This window comes from Amphibalanus amphitrite, unplaced genomic scaffold (genome assembly GCF_019059575.1).
Source record: "Amphibalanus amphitrite isolate SeventyFive unplaced genomic scaffold, NRLGWU_Aamphi_draft 000063F_arrow, whole genome shotgun sequence".
Taxonomy (NCBI): domain Eukaryota; kingdom Metazoa; phylum Arthropoda; class Thecostraca; order Balanomorpha; family Balanidae; genus Amphibalanus; species Amphibalanus amphitrite.
In genome coordinates this window covers 239,567-255,972 of record NW_024881559.1, presented here as the reverse complement: position 1 = coordinate 255,972, position 16,406 = coordinate 239,567, and the positions used below count along the sequence as shown (strand labels likewise).

The 16,406-nt window shown below is 50.4% G+C and overlaps 1 protein-coding gene across 18 annotated transcripts in view; it reads left to right on the top strand.

Annotated features, from left to right (window-relative positions):
• Nucleotides 1-6,757, top strand: part of LOC122378664 (receptor-type tyrosine-protein phosphatase S-like) — an 89,436-nt gene extending 82,679 nt beyond the window's left edge. For all 18 annotated transcript variants that reach the window (XM_043359974.1, XM_043359969.1, XM_043359975.1 and 15 more), the window contains 3 exons: nucleotides 1,235-1,422; nucleotides 5,103-5,238; nucleotides 5,602-6,757. In XM_043359974.1, the coding sequence (XP_043215909.1) occupies nucleotides 1,235-1,422; nucleotides 5,103-5,238; nucleotides 5,602-5,679 (402 nt within the window). In that variant the 3' untranslated portion in view covers nucleotides 5,680-6,757. The remainder of the gene's footprint in view (nucleotides 1-1,234; nucleotides 1,423-5,102; nucleotides 5,239-5,601) is intronic.
• The last annotated feature ends 9,649 nt before the right edge of the window (nucleotides 6,758-16,406 follow it).

Here is a 16,406-nt window from a genome sequence, read left to right as displayed (position 1 = left end):
AGGTATATTATATACATATATATTTGATATAGATATGTGATATAGATGTATGATACGTCGTCCACTCCAAAAGTTTTGAGACTGGCCTCGTAAAATCCATATGAACAGTGCTAGATACTTGTTGTTCTCACAAGTCCTTACCACAGTTGTTATAAACGTACTTGCGTAATTTTGTTTTTCTACGTTGCAAAAGACGGCAACGGTGTCACCCTGAACATGGCAAGTCGCACGCGGCTTGTCACAGTGACCAGTGTATAGCACAATTCATGTGAAGACAACTTGGAGGGTCGCTCTGCCATAAAATTTTGGTATTAGCTTGGGAAAAATGCCCGAGAAACATAGCAAATTGACTCTCAAGTGACTTGAGACGAAAGCTGGATGTATTTTTACCATCATGAGACCAAGAGACCGAAGGTCCAATGAAAACACTCTGACTCCTTCGGACCCAATAAAGACAGACAGCGCAGGTCCACTGGGAAGCTCAAATTAATCCCTTACTTAGAACAAACAGGCAAAAGCTTCATAACCTGGGTCCCCTACACGGGCAGATGGTCAACAAGGAATGATTCGTGAAGTTTCTGAGGGAGTTGAGAAAGAGATTTCGCCGCAAGAGGTCGGAACTCTTCAACTGTGGCTAGGGGCTCCTGCACCAGGACAGCGCACACACCCACAAGTCCACCATGGAGACGAACTATCTGACACAGATGTGCGTCAAAACCGTCCGAAACCCTTCCCACAGTCCAGATCTGGCCCCCTGGCTTCTGGATGTTCCCCAGACTGACAGGGAAGCTCAGGGGCTGTCTTTCGGAGGATGTGGAGGAGATGAGTGAGGCTGTGACAGAGGCCCTGGGCACCTTCACTTTGAAGGCCTATCAGCAGGCCTTCAGGCAGTGACAGGAGCGCTAAAGCAGATGCATTGGACTCGGGAGGTTCCATTTCGAGAGTCACAGATATAGAAGTTTCATGCTTCTCTGAAACAGACAACTGTCTCTACTGAAAAAGTCTCAAAACTTCTGGAGTGCACCACGTACAAGATACAAGTTTGGTTGATATTGCTCTTTCCTAGTGTATTTCTTGACCGGCTAACTGACACCTATGACAGGTCTACCTTTGTTACTAGACCGAATTTCATTAGCCCAGCTCGATGGATTCACGCTACTTCGCAAGTCCATCTCCCATCACGCCGTATGTGACACCGTATGTGACGCCGCCCGGCCTCCGTCCGTGCCCCCAGATCGTCTCGCTGACGGAGCTGATGGCCGGTGTCAAAGCTGAGGTGAAGACGTGCCAGCTGTTCCAGCTGACCTGCTGGCCGGCCGGCTACAAGGTGCCCACCTCCACCAACGCGCTCGTCGAGCTCATGAACATGGTGGAGCGGTGGCGGCAGCGCTCCGGCTACGGGCCCGTCGTCGTTGTGTCGCCGTGAGTGCTGTGGGCAGCCCAGTTCGCTGGGACTCGGGACGTCCGTCCAGCCCCGTGTCCGCGCAGTGTCCTGCCGATAGGTGGCAGCCTGGTGGACGTACCGCCGGGTTGTTGGCTTATGTTGCACTGTGCCGAAAAGACGACCCACGGAATGTTTGAGGTTCAGACGGAATGATGGATGACATCGGGCTGAGGCGGTCATCAGTCGGTGCGCCCCCGTGGCTCTGCTGTCCCGATGGGTGGGCTGAAAGGATAGGTCACCCGCCGCAGTGGCGCAGCCAGGATTTCGTTTCGGGGGGGTCATCGCTTCCAAAGCGGGCCCCCTAGTGTGCGGGCCCCCACCCATTTTTCAGAATCTCTCCATATTTCATACGCATTCTGCTGGGCGGGCCCCCTTTACCTGCACGATAACCCTGAGCGAGTTTGAATCAGAAAATTTGCATAGAACAGTAGCTCGGTAATCACCCGGTCTTCACTTTTTACGCAAATTGACCACGACAGAAATATGTTACTATGACGTATGACTTCGTATCTTTCGAGTCCGATATGAGCCCCAATTCCGCAATATGCATAGCATATTATATGCAATCGGAACTGTTGCCTGCTTCTGTCGCACAAGATTTAAAAGTAGTCCCATGTGCCTGTCCTAAGTCATCTATTGGCTGCTGTAGTAGATTGTGCTTTTATTCTTCTTCATTACGTGAATTCGCTCGTAAGAAGTTTTAACCCTCGCCGGCACAGGGGGGAGGGGTTGATGCAACCCCCTAAGGTTTTTTTTCGCGAAGAACTCGCGTAAAAAAGCGGCTGATCGCGACGTAACTTCCATAGTGCGCTGAAATTCGCGCAACTTATAGAACAAGGATGGGTAACGTGCCTGTGAAGAGTCACAGCTCGATCGGGCCGGTGGTGAGCACATGGCGCGTGCTCAAAAAGTGCAAATTCGCGTCATAGACTTTACATGCATAAATCGGCTTGCAAAAATGGGCGACAATGGCTCAACTTGCCCGACACGGGTCCGGTCCCCGTGCAGTATCTCGGTAACCGTGGGTCCGATCGGCACGAGGAACACAGTATCGTGCATGAGAATCGAACGGGCTATCGAATGGTGTGCGGTGCAGGGATGGCACGCGCCACGTGCACCCGTGAGGGCACTTATGCTTGAAAAATTGACGTTTTGGACGGATTTTGGACTTAATGCTATTTTTGGGTGACTGTCAGACAGAGCGGGTTCAAACAACGCTTGTTGGCAAGAGAAATGTACCTACCGCCTCTCATGGGAAAATTGTGAAAAGCTAATTGATCAAAAACAAGGTGGAACAAATTGCTGGAGAAAATAGCATTTGTTTATGACTTACTTAATTACAGGGGTTTTGCTACATAACCTGGTATGTTTGACAATTGAAATGGGCATAGATTGGAAGAGCATTCAATTGTGACCAAGGTCCAATCATCGCTTTTGCATGACGAGCAACAATATTCTTAAGAATATAAATGTTTCAAACCTCTACATAGTAATTCATCGATGGCTTTCACTCTTCAATAACCTACGCCAACCTATGTCATGAAATACACTTGGCATGTTCTATAGTAGAACGCATGGTTTTTATCAGACACGAGCACCTCGATGCGATGGATATTTTTTTCCCAAAACCAAAATGCTTAGCCGTCGAAAGGCAATCGACCGTAATGGATACATAACCCACAGACACAAGACCAACCAAACGCCCACCGATCGAAAATACCCCTTATTCGCGTTGCGAAGCAAGCGGGTCACCCTAGCGGGCCCCATTCACCCGGGGGCTCGGGCCCTATCCACATGGGGGACCAAGCCCTATCCATACGCGGGGGCCCGGGCCACGTTCACCTGGGCTCCGGGCCTCGTCCACCCGGGGCTCCGGGGCCCGCCCACCAGGGGGCCCGGGCCCCATCCAGCCGGGGGCCCGGGCCCCGTCCACCCGGGGCCTGGGGTCCGTACTCCCGGGGGCCCGGACCCATCCATCGGGGGGCCCGGACCCATCCATCGGGGGGCCCTGGCCCCATCTACCCGGGGGGCCGTGCCCCATCCACCTAAGGGGCCCGGGCCCGTTCTCCCGGGGCCCGGGCCCCATCCACCCGGGGGCCTGTGCCCTATCCACCCAGGGGCCCGTGCCCTATCCACCCAGGGGGCCCGGGCCCGTTCTCCCGGGGCCCGGGCCCCATCCAACCGGGGGTCCGGCCCCGTCCACCCGGGGCTCAGGGCCGTTCTCCCGGGGGCCCGGGCCCCATCCAGCCGGGGGCCCGGGCCCCCTCCACCCAGGGGGCCCGGGCCCGTTCTCCCGGAGCCTCGGGCCCCATCCACCCGAGGGGCCTGGACCCGTTCTCGCGGGACCCGGGGGTCCGGGCCCCGTCCACCCGGGGCCCGTTCTCCCGGTGGCTCGGATCCATCCACCGGGGCCCCATCCGCCGGGGGGCCCGGGCCCTATCCACCCGGGGGCCCGGACCCATCTACAGGGGGCCCGGGTCCCATCCACCCAGGGGGCCGGGCCCGTTCTCCTGGGGGCCCGGGCCCTGTCCACCTGGGGCCCCAGACCGACCCCTCACCCGAGGTGTCGCAGTGGGCATTTCTCGAAGCGGACTCGTCCGATTAGATTAGGACCTCTCTCTCTCCTCTCTCTCTCTCTCTCTCTCTCTCTCTCTCTCTCTCTCTCTCTCTCTCTCTCTCTCTCTCTCTCTCTCTCTCTCTCTCTCTCTCTCTCTCTCTCTCTCTCTCTCTCTCTCTCTCTCTCACTCTCACTCTCTCTCTCTCTCGAGCGGGCCCCTGACAGAAATTTCGGGGGGGTCAGCTGACCCTCTGACCCCCCCCTGGCTGCGCCACTGGGTCACCGAGTCGAATAGCTACCACGCCATGAAAAGTTTACTCCAGTGGAGGTCCTCCGCCTCAAACTCATCTTCTGTTGGCCGTCAGGCCCGGAGCACGTGAGAAAATGATTGATGAAGGGCCGGGAGGGTCCCGGGGATAGAAAAGACGAATGATCGCTGGCCTCTCCGGCGTGCCTTGGTGATGTGGTGATTAATGATAAAGGCGGGCCTTGGTGAGCTTGCTGATTTGACTAGGGTGGGGTCACAAACGTGCCAGATGAACCGATGGTGCTGGTTTTGAGCCGAGGGAGCGTGCATTGGTTTGGGTACGGAGCCGCGAGGGCGATATTCGGTGATAGACAGCGGCCATCGTTCCAGGGCTTGACAGCTGTCGCAGCAGCACCCGCCAGTATAACCAATACGAGTAGAACGGCATCGCTCAGTGGCTACCGTGTCCACCGATGGGTTGTCCCTTAAAATCCGCCTCCGATTGTCCATCGTCCGCCCATGCTGCTCCACGGTTCGGTGATAGCCGTAAATGTCCCACGCCTACCCCTTTCGGTGAGAATTAATGTCGAGGTGACCTGTTCTGCTCAGCTGCCCAGTTACAGCTCCTGCTGACCGTTGCCAACCCCACAGTGACGGCCAGTGCCGCGTGGGCGTCCACCGTCTAGTTACATTCCGCATCATCCCACTGACCCGCGCGCACAGTGACGGGCTCGACCTAGTGACCCGGTGTGACTTCCTCCCACAGTGACGGCCAGTGCCCATTGGGCAAGTTTTTACATTTCCCGTTTACATTTCCCACTGTCCCACTGACCCGCACCCCTCCCTCCCCGCAGTGACGGCCAGTGCCGTGCGGGCGTGTACTGCGCGGCCAACGCGTGCATCGAGCAGGTGATCCAGCACGGCGAGGTGGACGTGTTCCAGGCAGTCAAGACGGTCCGCCGCCACCGGCCGCAGCTCATCTCAAACATGGTCAGTGCCGCCGGGGTGGGCCAACCAGGGCTATTGTAGAATACTTCTGTCAGCATTCTCTAGAACAAAGCAAATGCATCCAACCTGTCAGTTTAAAATGCAGTTTGTTTTCTGTGGTTCCTATGCTTCCGGTGCGTTTCATTATTGTCATTGATGCTGTCGCTGTGCCGATTGGGTGCGAACGCTGTTGCTGAGGTGTGTGTCGTGTTGATAGGCGTTGACAGCGAGGGCATCTTCAGGCTGTTTTCAGTGGTATATTGTGGTACTCAGTATTTGGATACATATACGCTAGTCATTATCGACGTTAAGCATCAGTATAAGTCAAGGTTGTGCGACTCAAACGCGTTTCTGTCCATTTTTCAGACCGAGTACAAGTACTGTTACGACTTGGTGTTACACTACGTGCTGCACTACCTGAACCAGGAGGCGAGCGGCCACTGAGCGCGGTCGGTCCGTGTGACGGTCGGTCGGGCCGGACCGGGGCCGGTGTGTGACTGTGGTCTGTGGCCGCGGCGTCCAGTGAGCACAACTGCGCCGGCCGGTGGCTGATCGGACTGTGATGGTGCCGTGTGACGGCCGCTGTCGCCGGACGCCCGCGGGCAGCGGGGACGTTCTCCGGTGCAGTCGGCCCGCCGAGTGAGAGACAAACAGCACGCGGCCGGCAGGTCCCGGCGCGAAATAACCAGCTTCGTAGTGGGCAGACGGGCGTGGGCTTATCTGAAGTAACAGCTCGGTATCTGAGCATCTGCGACTGACCTGTATCGCTGTAGGGGCGGTATCTAACGCCGTGACGGAGAAAACGTGTCGCCTTATAACTGTACCTTTGAGATCTGTTCACGTGACGGAGCGAGTGTGGCGCCCTCGCGTGGTCACCCGCGGTGGGTGTGTGACGGCGGTTTTATCCGCCCTGTGCGACTCCGCTGGACGGAGGTCCTGCACAGTGGAGACTCGCGCCGGCCAGAGCTTGACAGGCCCGTTTAGCCATTACATTGTGATGCTATTTTAGAGCAAGAGATTCATATACATAAGATAGGGTGTATGTTTAAGCGGGGGATGCCGCAGTGGGTCGATCCGCCCTCCACGTCCGTTTAAGGTATGTACGATATTTTACGACTGTTACAGATCTAAGTTGGGGCGGTATTTGTATACCGTGCCTTCCGGAGCTGGTAGGTAGGGGCGCAGCTGCTGGGGCCGTGGCGGCAGCTATGGCTGACAGTGTAACCTGTGCCCGAGTGTCCTGTGTATCTGTCAGACCGTCCGTCTCGGCCGGGACTCCCAATGGGCGACTCTGACTCCCAGGTCTGGTGGCCTGACGCTCGGCAGTGGTCAGCAGATGATACAGAGGGGTCCGCCACCGGTCCGCGGCGTGGGCAGTCCGAGCTGCCGTACACAGAGGGCGTCACTGAGCGGCCGCTTCCGACAGAGCCCGTATCCGAGCCGGGGTGCAATGTTTTCGGAGGACGCCGACTGACCTGTTTTGTACGGTGAATGACGAGAATGCAATATACGACGGATGGTACAGTCGTGTACAGGTTGATGGTCCTCTACTCTTTATCCACCGGGTTCCTATGGCTCAGCATTGGCAGCAGCCGCCTGGTACCGGTAGGCTGTGCCGCATGACCCGAAAGTTATGCGGCACAGTCTACCCGCGCCGTTTGACATCGGCTCGGGTCGCCGGGTGGAGCGCTTTGTAGACCAGCTGTTGCGTCAGACCAGCGCGGGGGAGGGCTCGTCTCACTGGTTGGCGTGGGCTGGCGAGTGGTGTGGGGCGTGTTGGTGGACCATTGGGGCTGGTCGGGTGTGTGTGGTCACTTCCTGGACCTGCATTGCACATTTTGCGTCGCTTAACAATTGCATTCCTGTTTTTGATAAGCACAATGCACGGAAGACCCAGCTAATATAATTTACTTTACTTGTGCATTGTGCAAAACGTGATTTGGCACGGTATCGAGGCAACCATAGGTCTTATGCCTATGCATGATATTTAGGCAATACGTTTATGAAAACGGTAGATTGATGCTGGATGTCAATTCGTATGCTAAATGTCGGCACGTATTAAATGAATGAATGAATCAATCAATCAATCAATCAAACAATCAATCGACATGTATAAAACCGTAGGTATAAATGGCTCGCAACCACTTATAGCAATCAAACCATCCTAACTCGGAAAAGCAGCCGGAGCCCTGGTGAGGCTCGAACCGGGACTCCACGCTGTAAATTTTGCCAATGATCTATCATCATTCCACCAAGCTAGAGTGACCGGCACCCAAATCCACAAAAACATTAATTGACTTTGCCGCCGACCTCCCGGCTCCGCCGCCCGCCCGGCCAGACTTTGCCCCGGCCGTAGCCACCATCCGGTAGTGACTCAGATAGTGGTTCATATTAGTGGCAATTGGTGTCCACGGCGTGTACTATCCGTGCGTCCTGGAAGTATCGACTGCGACTGTGTCGCCGGCGGCCGACGGGCCATCTCGGTTGGAGGGAGACGAGGGTGCATCAGTCGACGGTCTATCTCAGCCGGCGGGGGGGGGACGATCTCAGTGGGCGGGGTCGAGGATACCGGCCGACGGCCTATGTCAGCCGGCGGTCATCCGTCAGCCACCTCTCCCGTCGGCGCGGATTGACCAGTCGCTCCATCCGGACCCAGTGGGCGGTGTCGACTACCTCTCCTGTCGGGGCGCATGGGCCAGTCGCTCCATCCGGACCCAGTGGGCGGTGTCGGCTACCTCTCCTGGCGGGGTGCATGGGCCAGTCGCTCCATCCGGACCCAGTGGGCGGTGTCGGCTACCTCTCCTGGCGGGGTGCATGGGCCAGTCGCTCCATCCGGACCCAGTGGGCGGTGAAAATCCGGGTCTTCCTTTTTCGGGTCTTCGGTGCTAATGGTCGATGATCACGCTTTTCTTCGTCGCAGGTCGTTGGGGGGGGGGGAGGAAGGGGTCCCGGGCCCTGCACTGCTGTATCCTTGGCTGCTTTTATTGTAACGCACCGTCGCACACTGGTCGGAAACGCCCTCACGAGAGGCCACGGGCGATTCCGGAGTTTCGGATTATTTTTTATATAGATCGATTTGAAATTGATCAAATTATTATACTTAGGCCAAAAAAACTAATTCGGGTGACCAAAAATAACTGTAATCAGCCCCCGAAGATGGGGTATCCCAGAACTCGGAAACTGACGCGGAGCAAGAGGTTTCTTGAGTCGGATATTCAGAGTCTTATTGCTGATAGACATCAAATTGAAATCCAACATATTATGCATCAAAATGTTCGTTATGAAGTTGCCGACTGGTCAGTGCAAAATTTTTGGTATACTTTTTCCCTAACTAAGATTTACTGTAGCTTTTTTATGAAGGCTCTCCTACATTGATTCTAGAATAGGTATAACTGCAAAGTTTAGGTAAGGAAACAACAGGTAGTCCCATCTAGTTCCACTCTGATTTTTTTGTGAGATGAAGTAGGATTTAAATTTACACCAGGGCAACATAAAAGCTAACTGCGCATATTTGCGCAAAATTTGCAGGAGCCGCTCTTCCTACCCAACTACCGCCCGCCCCGCCCCAGTTTTGGCTCGGCCGCCGCGCCCGGCTTACGCTGACCTGTGTGGCCTGCACGCATCCATGCGTAGTTGACTGGTCATTAAAAACAGATGCACTTGAGTTTATGAATTTTGTGAAAAGCGCGATTTATGTATGCATTTATGTATGCATTGACATTAAAAGCCTTCCACATATTGCGTGGCGATTACGGCTTGCATTTAGAGAGCATTGCTATTGACAACCATCACTCGGCTGAAGAAAAAGGAAATTGAAACCTTCGTGAATATAACACGCTGCAAATATAGGACACCTGGGGCATTCCACGATAGATCGTACCAGGCCCGTCACCCTCATCTCTCAGATTTTAATGAAAATCGGTCCTAGGGGTAATCATAGGCCCCAAAGACCCCTGGCAAAATATCAGACTTCTCAGATCAAAACTTTTTGAGTTATATTGCATTACATTTTTTTTTAACTTCGGTTTGTAACGGTGAGTTTGATGGCCTATAACTCAAGAACGGGTTAAGCAACCAACAAAAAGTAAACATCACTAAGCTTGCGATGAATCAAAAATTAATATTACTTTTTAAAAATTCGAAAGAAAAAATTTCATTGTTGAGAAAAAACCTTAATATTTTTTCATTTGCCTCTAATGACTTTTGGGACCAAAATTTTTCACATTTTTATTTTTTCAAAATTAACTTCATGTCATTGCAAATCGACTTGCAAAAAAGTTAGAAAGGTGTTCTTTCTATAAGTTCCTCATTTTCCCGCAAACAAAATGGGTTTCGGAGGGGTTGATACGACCCCAGCACGCAGTTTCGCTTCTAATAGAGCTAGAGCCTCGCGGAAAAAAAAAACGAGCGTGTGTGCCGTTACAAGTCGCAGCGATTGGTACCCGATTTTAAGGTCTCAGGTTAACCGGTAGCGTCTGAGGTCAGGTCAAGTGACTGAAGTTACGGGTTCGGTTTTTAGTAAATAACTTCGCAAAAAATGGCCGCAGAGCCGCGATTTTGGCATCATTGTGTTCGCCTAGCTCAGGTGCATCGAATGGTATACTTTTTGCTAGGGTGAGGTCAACTTAAGTAGTTGACCTCGGGTCAAGGTCAGGTCAGAGCCCCTCAGGTCACGAAGCTGGGCAAAGGGTATCATATGGCATATCATTCGATTCGGAAGGTCTTCCCGAGTCCATTGGTGGCTATCCCGACTCTCTAGCTGCATTTGATCGGGAGTTATTGACGAAAAACTAGTACGACCCTAATGACGTCATAAATGACGTCACGCAAGGTTAACAATGCAAAAGTGAAGCATTGGACTTTGCAAGGAGTGCATGAAATCACGATACCATGTACGTGAGATAGTTTTAGATCATTCTCGGCGCCAAAATAACAGTTTTTATATTTCCCCATTGATTTATAACAGTGATGTCACGTGACCGACCTGACCTCATGTAACCTTAAAAAATTCCCAGATATACAGGTTGTGAGACCTCTGGAGGACACCATGTATGCGTCCTGTAACTTTCATCTCGGACAGCTATGGTCATTGGCGTCCAAAACAATGTCAGAACCAAACAGCCTTTTTCACCCTCGCGCTTATAAGAAAGAGGGTTGGATGAACCCTCTTTTCACTTTTTTCAGATGACTCAGACTTCAATTGAAATTTCAGTAACCCGTGATGTCATTAGGCAGCTTTACCACGCCATTTGTAAGCTCCCCTCCCGAAATCACTGTTGGAAACCGTTATCGTGACGTAAAATAAATACATTTATAGAAAGAACACCTTCCTAATTTTTTGCATATTTCTTAACAATGAGCCGATTTTTTTTTTTTTAAGAAATATTAAATCAAAAAAATTTGGTCCCAAAGTCCAAAAAAAAAAAAAACAAATGTAAGAAAACTCGATGTCATATATCAAAAATAGCGTATTTTTTGAAATTTTAAAAATGCATATTAATCTCTGTTTCATTGCCAGTTCAATGTTATATAACATTTGGCATTTCAATAATCCGTCTTAGAGTTACAGCCCGCCAAACTTAGCGCTGCAAAGCAAGATCCAAAAAATGTTATACACCATAACTCAAAAAATACTTATCTGATAAGCCTGAAATTGTTACAGGTGGATTCAGAGCCCCTGATTACCCCTGAGACCAATTCTCTTCAAATTCCGAGAGATGATGGTGTCAAATTGGAAAAAAGTGGTACGATCTATCGTGGAATGCCCCACCTGTCACTGACGTCGGGTTACCTTGGGCCGTCTTTTTATCACAATTCCGGTATTTAACCCTGGCCGGACCGATTGGTTTTCTATATTGACCGGGGAGGGTTGGTACATACAACTCCCTCGCCGTTTCGCTTCTAACTGAGCTAGAGCCTCGCGGAAAAAAAAACGAGCTTGTGTGCCGTTATAAGACGCAACAATTAGGTACTACCCGATTTTAAGGTCTTAGGTCAGCCAGTGGCCTCTTAGGTCAGGTAAGTGCCACAAGGCATGGGCTCGGTTTTAGGTTAATTACTTTGCCAAAAATGGTCGCACTGCCGCGATTTTGGCATCATCGTGTTTGTCTAGCTCAGGCGCGTTGAATGCTATACTTGGTGTTCGGGTGAAGTCAACTTAAGGTGTTGACCTCGGGTCAAAGGTCAGGTCGGAGCCCCTCAGGTCACGAAAATGGTTGAAGGAGGTCATATTGCATATCATTCGATTCGGCAGGTCTTCCTGAGTCCAATGGTGGCTTTTCCGACTCTCTAGCTCCATCTGATCAGGAGTTATTGACGAAAAACTTATATGGCCTTAGTGACGTCATAAATGACGTCACGCAAAGTCAACAATGCTAAAGTGAAGCACTGGACCTTGCAAGGAGTGCATGAAACCATGCCCGGTGCCCGAATAGCAGCTCCCAATTTCCCTTGTTGACTTAAAGTAGTGCTAGATGATAGATCCTGTATTATACTCAATTATGACGTCATAACTTAACAGATTCACGTCATATATTTAGTGCTTGACATCCAGATGATAGCTTACATATGACAGAGAAGGTATGCAAAGTTTTATGAAGTTTGCTTCACTGGTTGTGGAATAACAAGCAAAAAACTTTTGCGGAAAGGCCGCTGGCCTCTCGCTGGAGCGTTTCCGACCAGTGTGCGTCGTTTGGAGACTGACATCAGTGTGGCTTGCGACCTATCCGGCTCGGGATAAGGATGGATGTAGCCAGTATTTGCCCGTTGAATTGACACGAAAACCTGAAATACGGTCAACGGTGTATCCATTTGTTACCATGAAACTGGATTTCCTGTTCGTCCAGGATGATACGTTTTTATCGTTTTTTTTTTTCAACTGGCCTGCATGGCAAAGGTGCGTTGTCATTTCGACTATCCATAGGTCATAACTCATGGGCTGTCTTTTGCTCTTGGATCTCGGAATCTCTAAACATTCACATGAAGCGACATTATGATGCAGCTACTGCTTGACGGTGGAGCCAGATGTTCCGTCCGCGTGACATTCTAATCTACATCTTATCCTTGGTACCGTGACAGCGGGACGTGTCGCCGGCTGTGAGCGTCACCTAATGACAGTCTCGCTCGCCGCCGCCGCACCCACAATGCACCGGCGTCGTTAGCATCTGTGCGGAAAGGTCGGCCGACGGGAACGGTCGGCCGGCGGCAGGTGTGTCGGTCAGGTGCCGCCGGGCGGCGCCGGGTCACCAGTTCGGCCGACCCGGGGCGGAGCCCGTGACCTGCTGACGGGCGTGCCGGCGGGTGGCGCGGTGACCCGAGTGACTGATGGTGACGGCCGTGTCCGTCTCGGCGCCCCCTTATCGATTGGGGTCCGGGGGGCTATCACTCGGCGCCTGCCGGTGCGAGTGAGACATGGGGCGCAGGGTCGATGGCGGTGGGTGGAGAGGCGCTCCGCGCGGCGCCGGCCGGCCGGCCGTGCCAGTGTGGGGGCGCGCGCGGCCGGCGCCGGCCCGATGAGCTCCGAGCCGCCGCCGGCCGGCTGCTGCCGCGCCTGCTGGAGCTGCCGGCCCTGCCCAGGTACGGACGGACGCAGCGCACGGCGGCCAGTGCCGCCGGCCGGCTGCGGCCCGGTGACGGCCTGCGGACGACTTTAAACTAGATGGTTGATTGTACTTTGCATGATATCTGGGCTTTTCGCGGCTATATGTATAACATCGTATCTGGATTTCTCGTCAGAAATGTTCATTGCTTGCTTCTCCTTCAGTCTGCTGTGTCTATGATTGGCTGATATCGCCCCCTGAATTGAGTTTCTTCATAACGCTATTTTAGGCTAAGTTGTATGATAAATGCTCTTCTTGACCAAGCGGCTGGTCGTGGCAGTATCGTACATAGAGCCAGTATCCTCGCCGCTCGCTCTTCGAATCCACCGTGTCGCAGTGTCGCACTGTTGTGTATTCAGTGCAGCAATGTAAGTGGGATCTTCATTTGTACAATGTTCTTCCGTTTGCTCTGATCCCCAACTACCTTTCCCACACCGAGCTTACCGTGCGACGATGTCCCGCTCAGGTTGATGCTATGCTAGTGGCATGAAGTTATTATGCTGACATATCCTTACTTGTCAGTTGTCGTATCCGGATGCCTGATCAAATAGCGATGATTAAAAAAAAATATTTATGAGCTGACGTATGAAGGCGGACGAGTGTTCTCTGTTCATCCCCCTCTCCCTGCGATGGAGTTAATGAGCTCGGATGCCGCCATCCTTGGACTATAGCCTCATAAGCTCTCAGCAATCTAATGAAACCTACAGCTTACCAATGAAAGTGGTCGCTGGTCGCTGGGTTTTCCAGGACCAAAGTAATCCTGTTTTGGATCCGCCCGGTTTTTCATTAAACGTTTCTAATCCTACCCCGATTATTGTTGCTATTTTCAGCGTTCTCTTTTTATTATTAGTTACGGTAAATGGTATGCCCATGTAAAGTTATATAGTTCGATGCTTATATTGTTCCGGCCTGGTCTGTTTGGGACTCGGGGTGTGACCTCCTCGTTAGCTGGGGCGTTCCACGACAGATCGACCAAAAAAATCGCGAAATAACACCCTACCTCTCATATTTTGATGAAATTTCGTCTATGGGGTTATCTTGTCCGGCGATTCGTGTTGTGACATTTTCAATCTCATTCGTCCAATACTTTGGGAGATATTGCCCCAGGCAACTTAATGGCTACCATAAAAACTCTAAGTTTCATCCGCAAATATTTAGCTAAATACTGATTAGATTCATATAAAACTGCATATCATCACAATAAGAATTAACCAAAGATTTTGGTGATATCAATTATTTTTGAAAATTTTGCTCTTTTAATTTTTTACCATAAAATTGATTTATAAAAATCAAATTTTGAGAACGTGGCCATCTTTTTTTACAATTTATTTTTGCAGCAAAAGTCTTGTCAACGCATTGACTTTCAATGATGAAAATATTAAAAACATGTTTTTCCCCTAAAGGTCGCTATACAACATTGTATTTCGTCGTACAGTGAAAAAAATAACAATAACTGTCAACCAGTCTAAACGGAGTACGGTGAAATGTGATCAAGAGCTCATTGCGACGCTGTTAATTCTTTTTAAAGATGCTTAAGACACCTACGAAAGCTAAGTTAGGACCCAAAGATCCAAAAACGTCATAATGGCGTATTGTTTTCAAGAGAGCGAGGTTTAACCCCTGTGGCCGAGGGAGCGAATGCTAATCACCTTTGACGGTTTTCTCGCCACTGCTGGGGACGCATTGGCGATAGAGTGCTGAAGCCGGAAAGTTATTACAAGTTATCTAGTTGATTTATTTTGTGACATCAAATGAACTTTCATATAAGGTCACTTTACTGAACTATGACGTCACGTAAGTGAGCCTATCTAATGCTTAAAAATGTTACTATTGCGAAACGCCAAACAATAGTTTACGGAGAGAACGTATGTAATTCACGCATTCTTTGCAAGGTCCGATGCTTTAGTTTTGCTGGTGGGCCTTGCATGACGTCATAATGACGCAACGTCATTTGTGACGCCACTAACGCTGATTGAGTCGAGAGTTTTTCGTTAATAGATTCCAAACAAAATGACGACATTGAGGGGAGGGACATCAATGTACTGAGAATGAGCTGTCGAATCGACAGATACTTTTGCCGTAGGTCGGTATTATCTCAATTGACCAGTTTCGGGACCTAAAATATTTTGCCAGATACCGAAATGACGGTTCTGCGACCATTTAAGGGATTTATTGACCGAAAATTGGATCCCTGCCTCAATGCATTTGACCTGACCTCAGAGGTTACCGGTTGCCGGAATGATAAAACTTGGTTTGGAAGAGGTCAGCTTAAGATGTTTTCCTCAGGTCGAGGCCACATCAAAACCGCTGAGGTCAAGAAGCTGTTCAAATGACGCCATTTCAGCCGTTTTCACGACGGATATCTGACGAATCTAGCCAAATCTTTTACTACCGCTATTTTCATAACGTAATTTTATTCTTATGCTTGAGTAAAAAGTAACGACTGATAATTTGATAAATAAGGTCAATAAGCAACTAGCGCAACCTAAGCTAAAAACAATTAAGAATCAACTATGAACCAAATTTGACCAAATCCCATCAAATATCAGTTAATGTGTGTCAGATAACCGTCGTGAAAACGGCTATTGTAAGTATATGATTCAGTTCAGCAGGGTTCCCTGAGTTCACTGGTGGCTTATTCGACTCGTTAGATAAATTCCATTCAGTCATTGACAAAAAGAAAACCGATGACCTCACACGACCGTACAATGTAACGGCATATACGGCGCATTGCAAGGTCCTCAATGCAAAACCTAAGAATCGCTCATCGCAAAAGTGTATGAAATCACGATTACAGGCGTTTGAGATGGGCTTGGATCATTTTCGGCATCCAAATAACAGTTCAAATGTTTCAATATTTCCCATTGACTTATATTAGTGAAGTCACGTGACCAGCTTGACTTCGGGTGAAAATTTAGGAAAGTTAGGGGAATTGATGTTGTGAAATCTCAAGAGCCGTTACTGCCGTTACTTGTGTCATCCCCTGCAAAAGGTTCCCTTACACTGAGAGTACAGTGCAAAGCTGCAACTTTTTGCATTATTCCGAGGTTTATTTGTGACGTCATATGTCAGTAAGCTGACCTGAGCCTGTTCTGTTGGTGTCAACAGATTCGGAATGTCAACTTTCAGCTCTCCAGCCTTACACCACTGCAAACAATATCGAGAAAACCGTTGGGGCTGCACATCAAACCCTCCCCTTCGGCCGGGTGGGAATAAAAATACTATGAAAGTGAATGTTAGCGAAACATGGAGCATCCCAAGCCACTAGCTACCTCGAAATGCATTAATTTCAAAACGTTAGAGATGCTTCCAGTTTCAAGAAAACAGAATTCAATATCGGCGAGTTTTCAAGTATTTGTAATTTTGTCACCCCCGCCCACTCTGACCTGGTCACGCCCCTGGCAATTGCAATCAATTACCTTCAAATGCCGCATTTTGGTACTCATATAATTTTTTTGTGGCAAATTTATTCATCAAAATTACTGAAAGTCCGTTATTACAAGGACAGAGCGAACTTCATGCGATTACTAGCTAGAGCCTTCTCCTCATTTAACTCTAACACAGCCTCGGCTC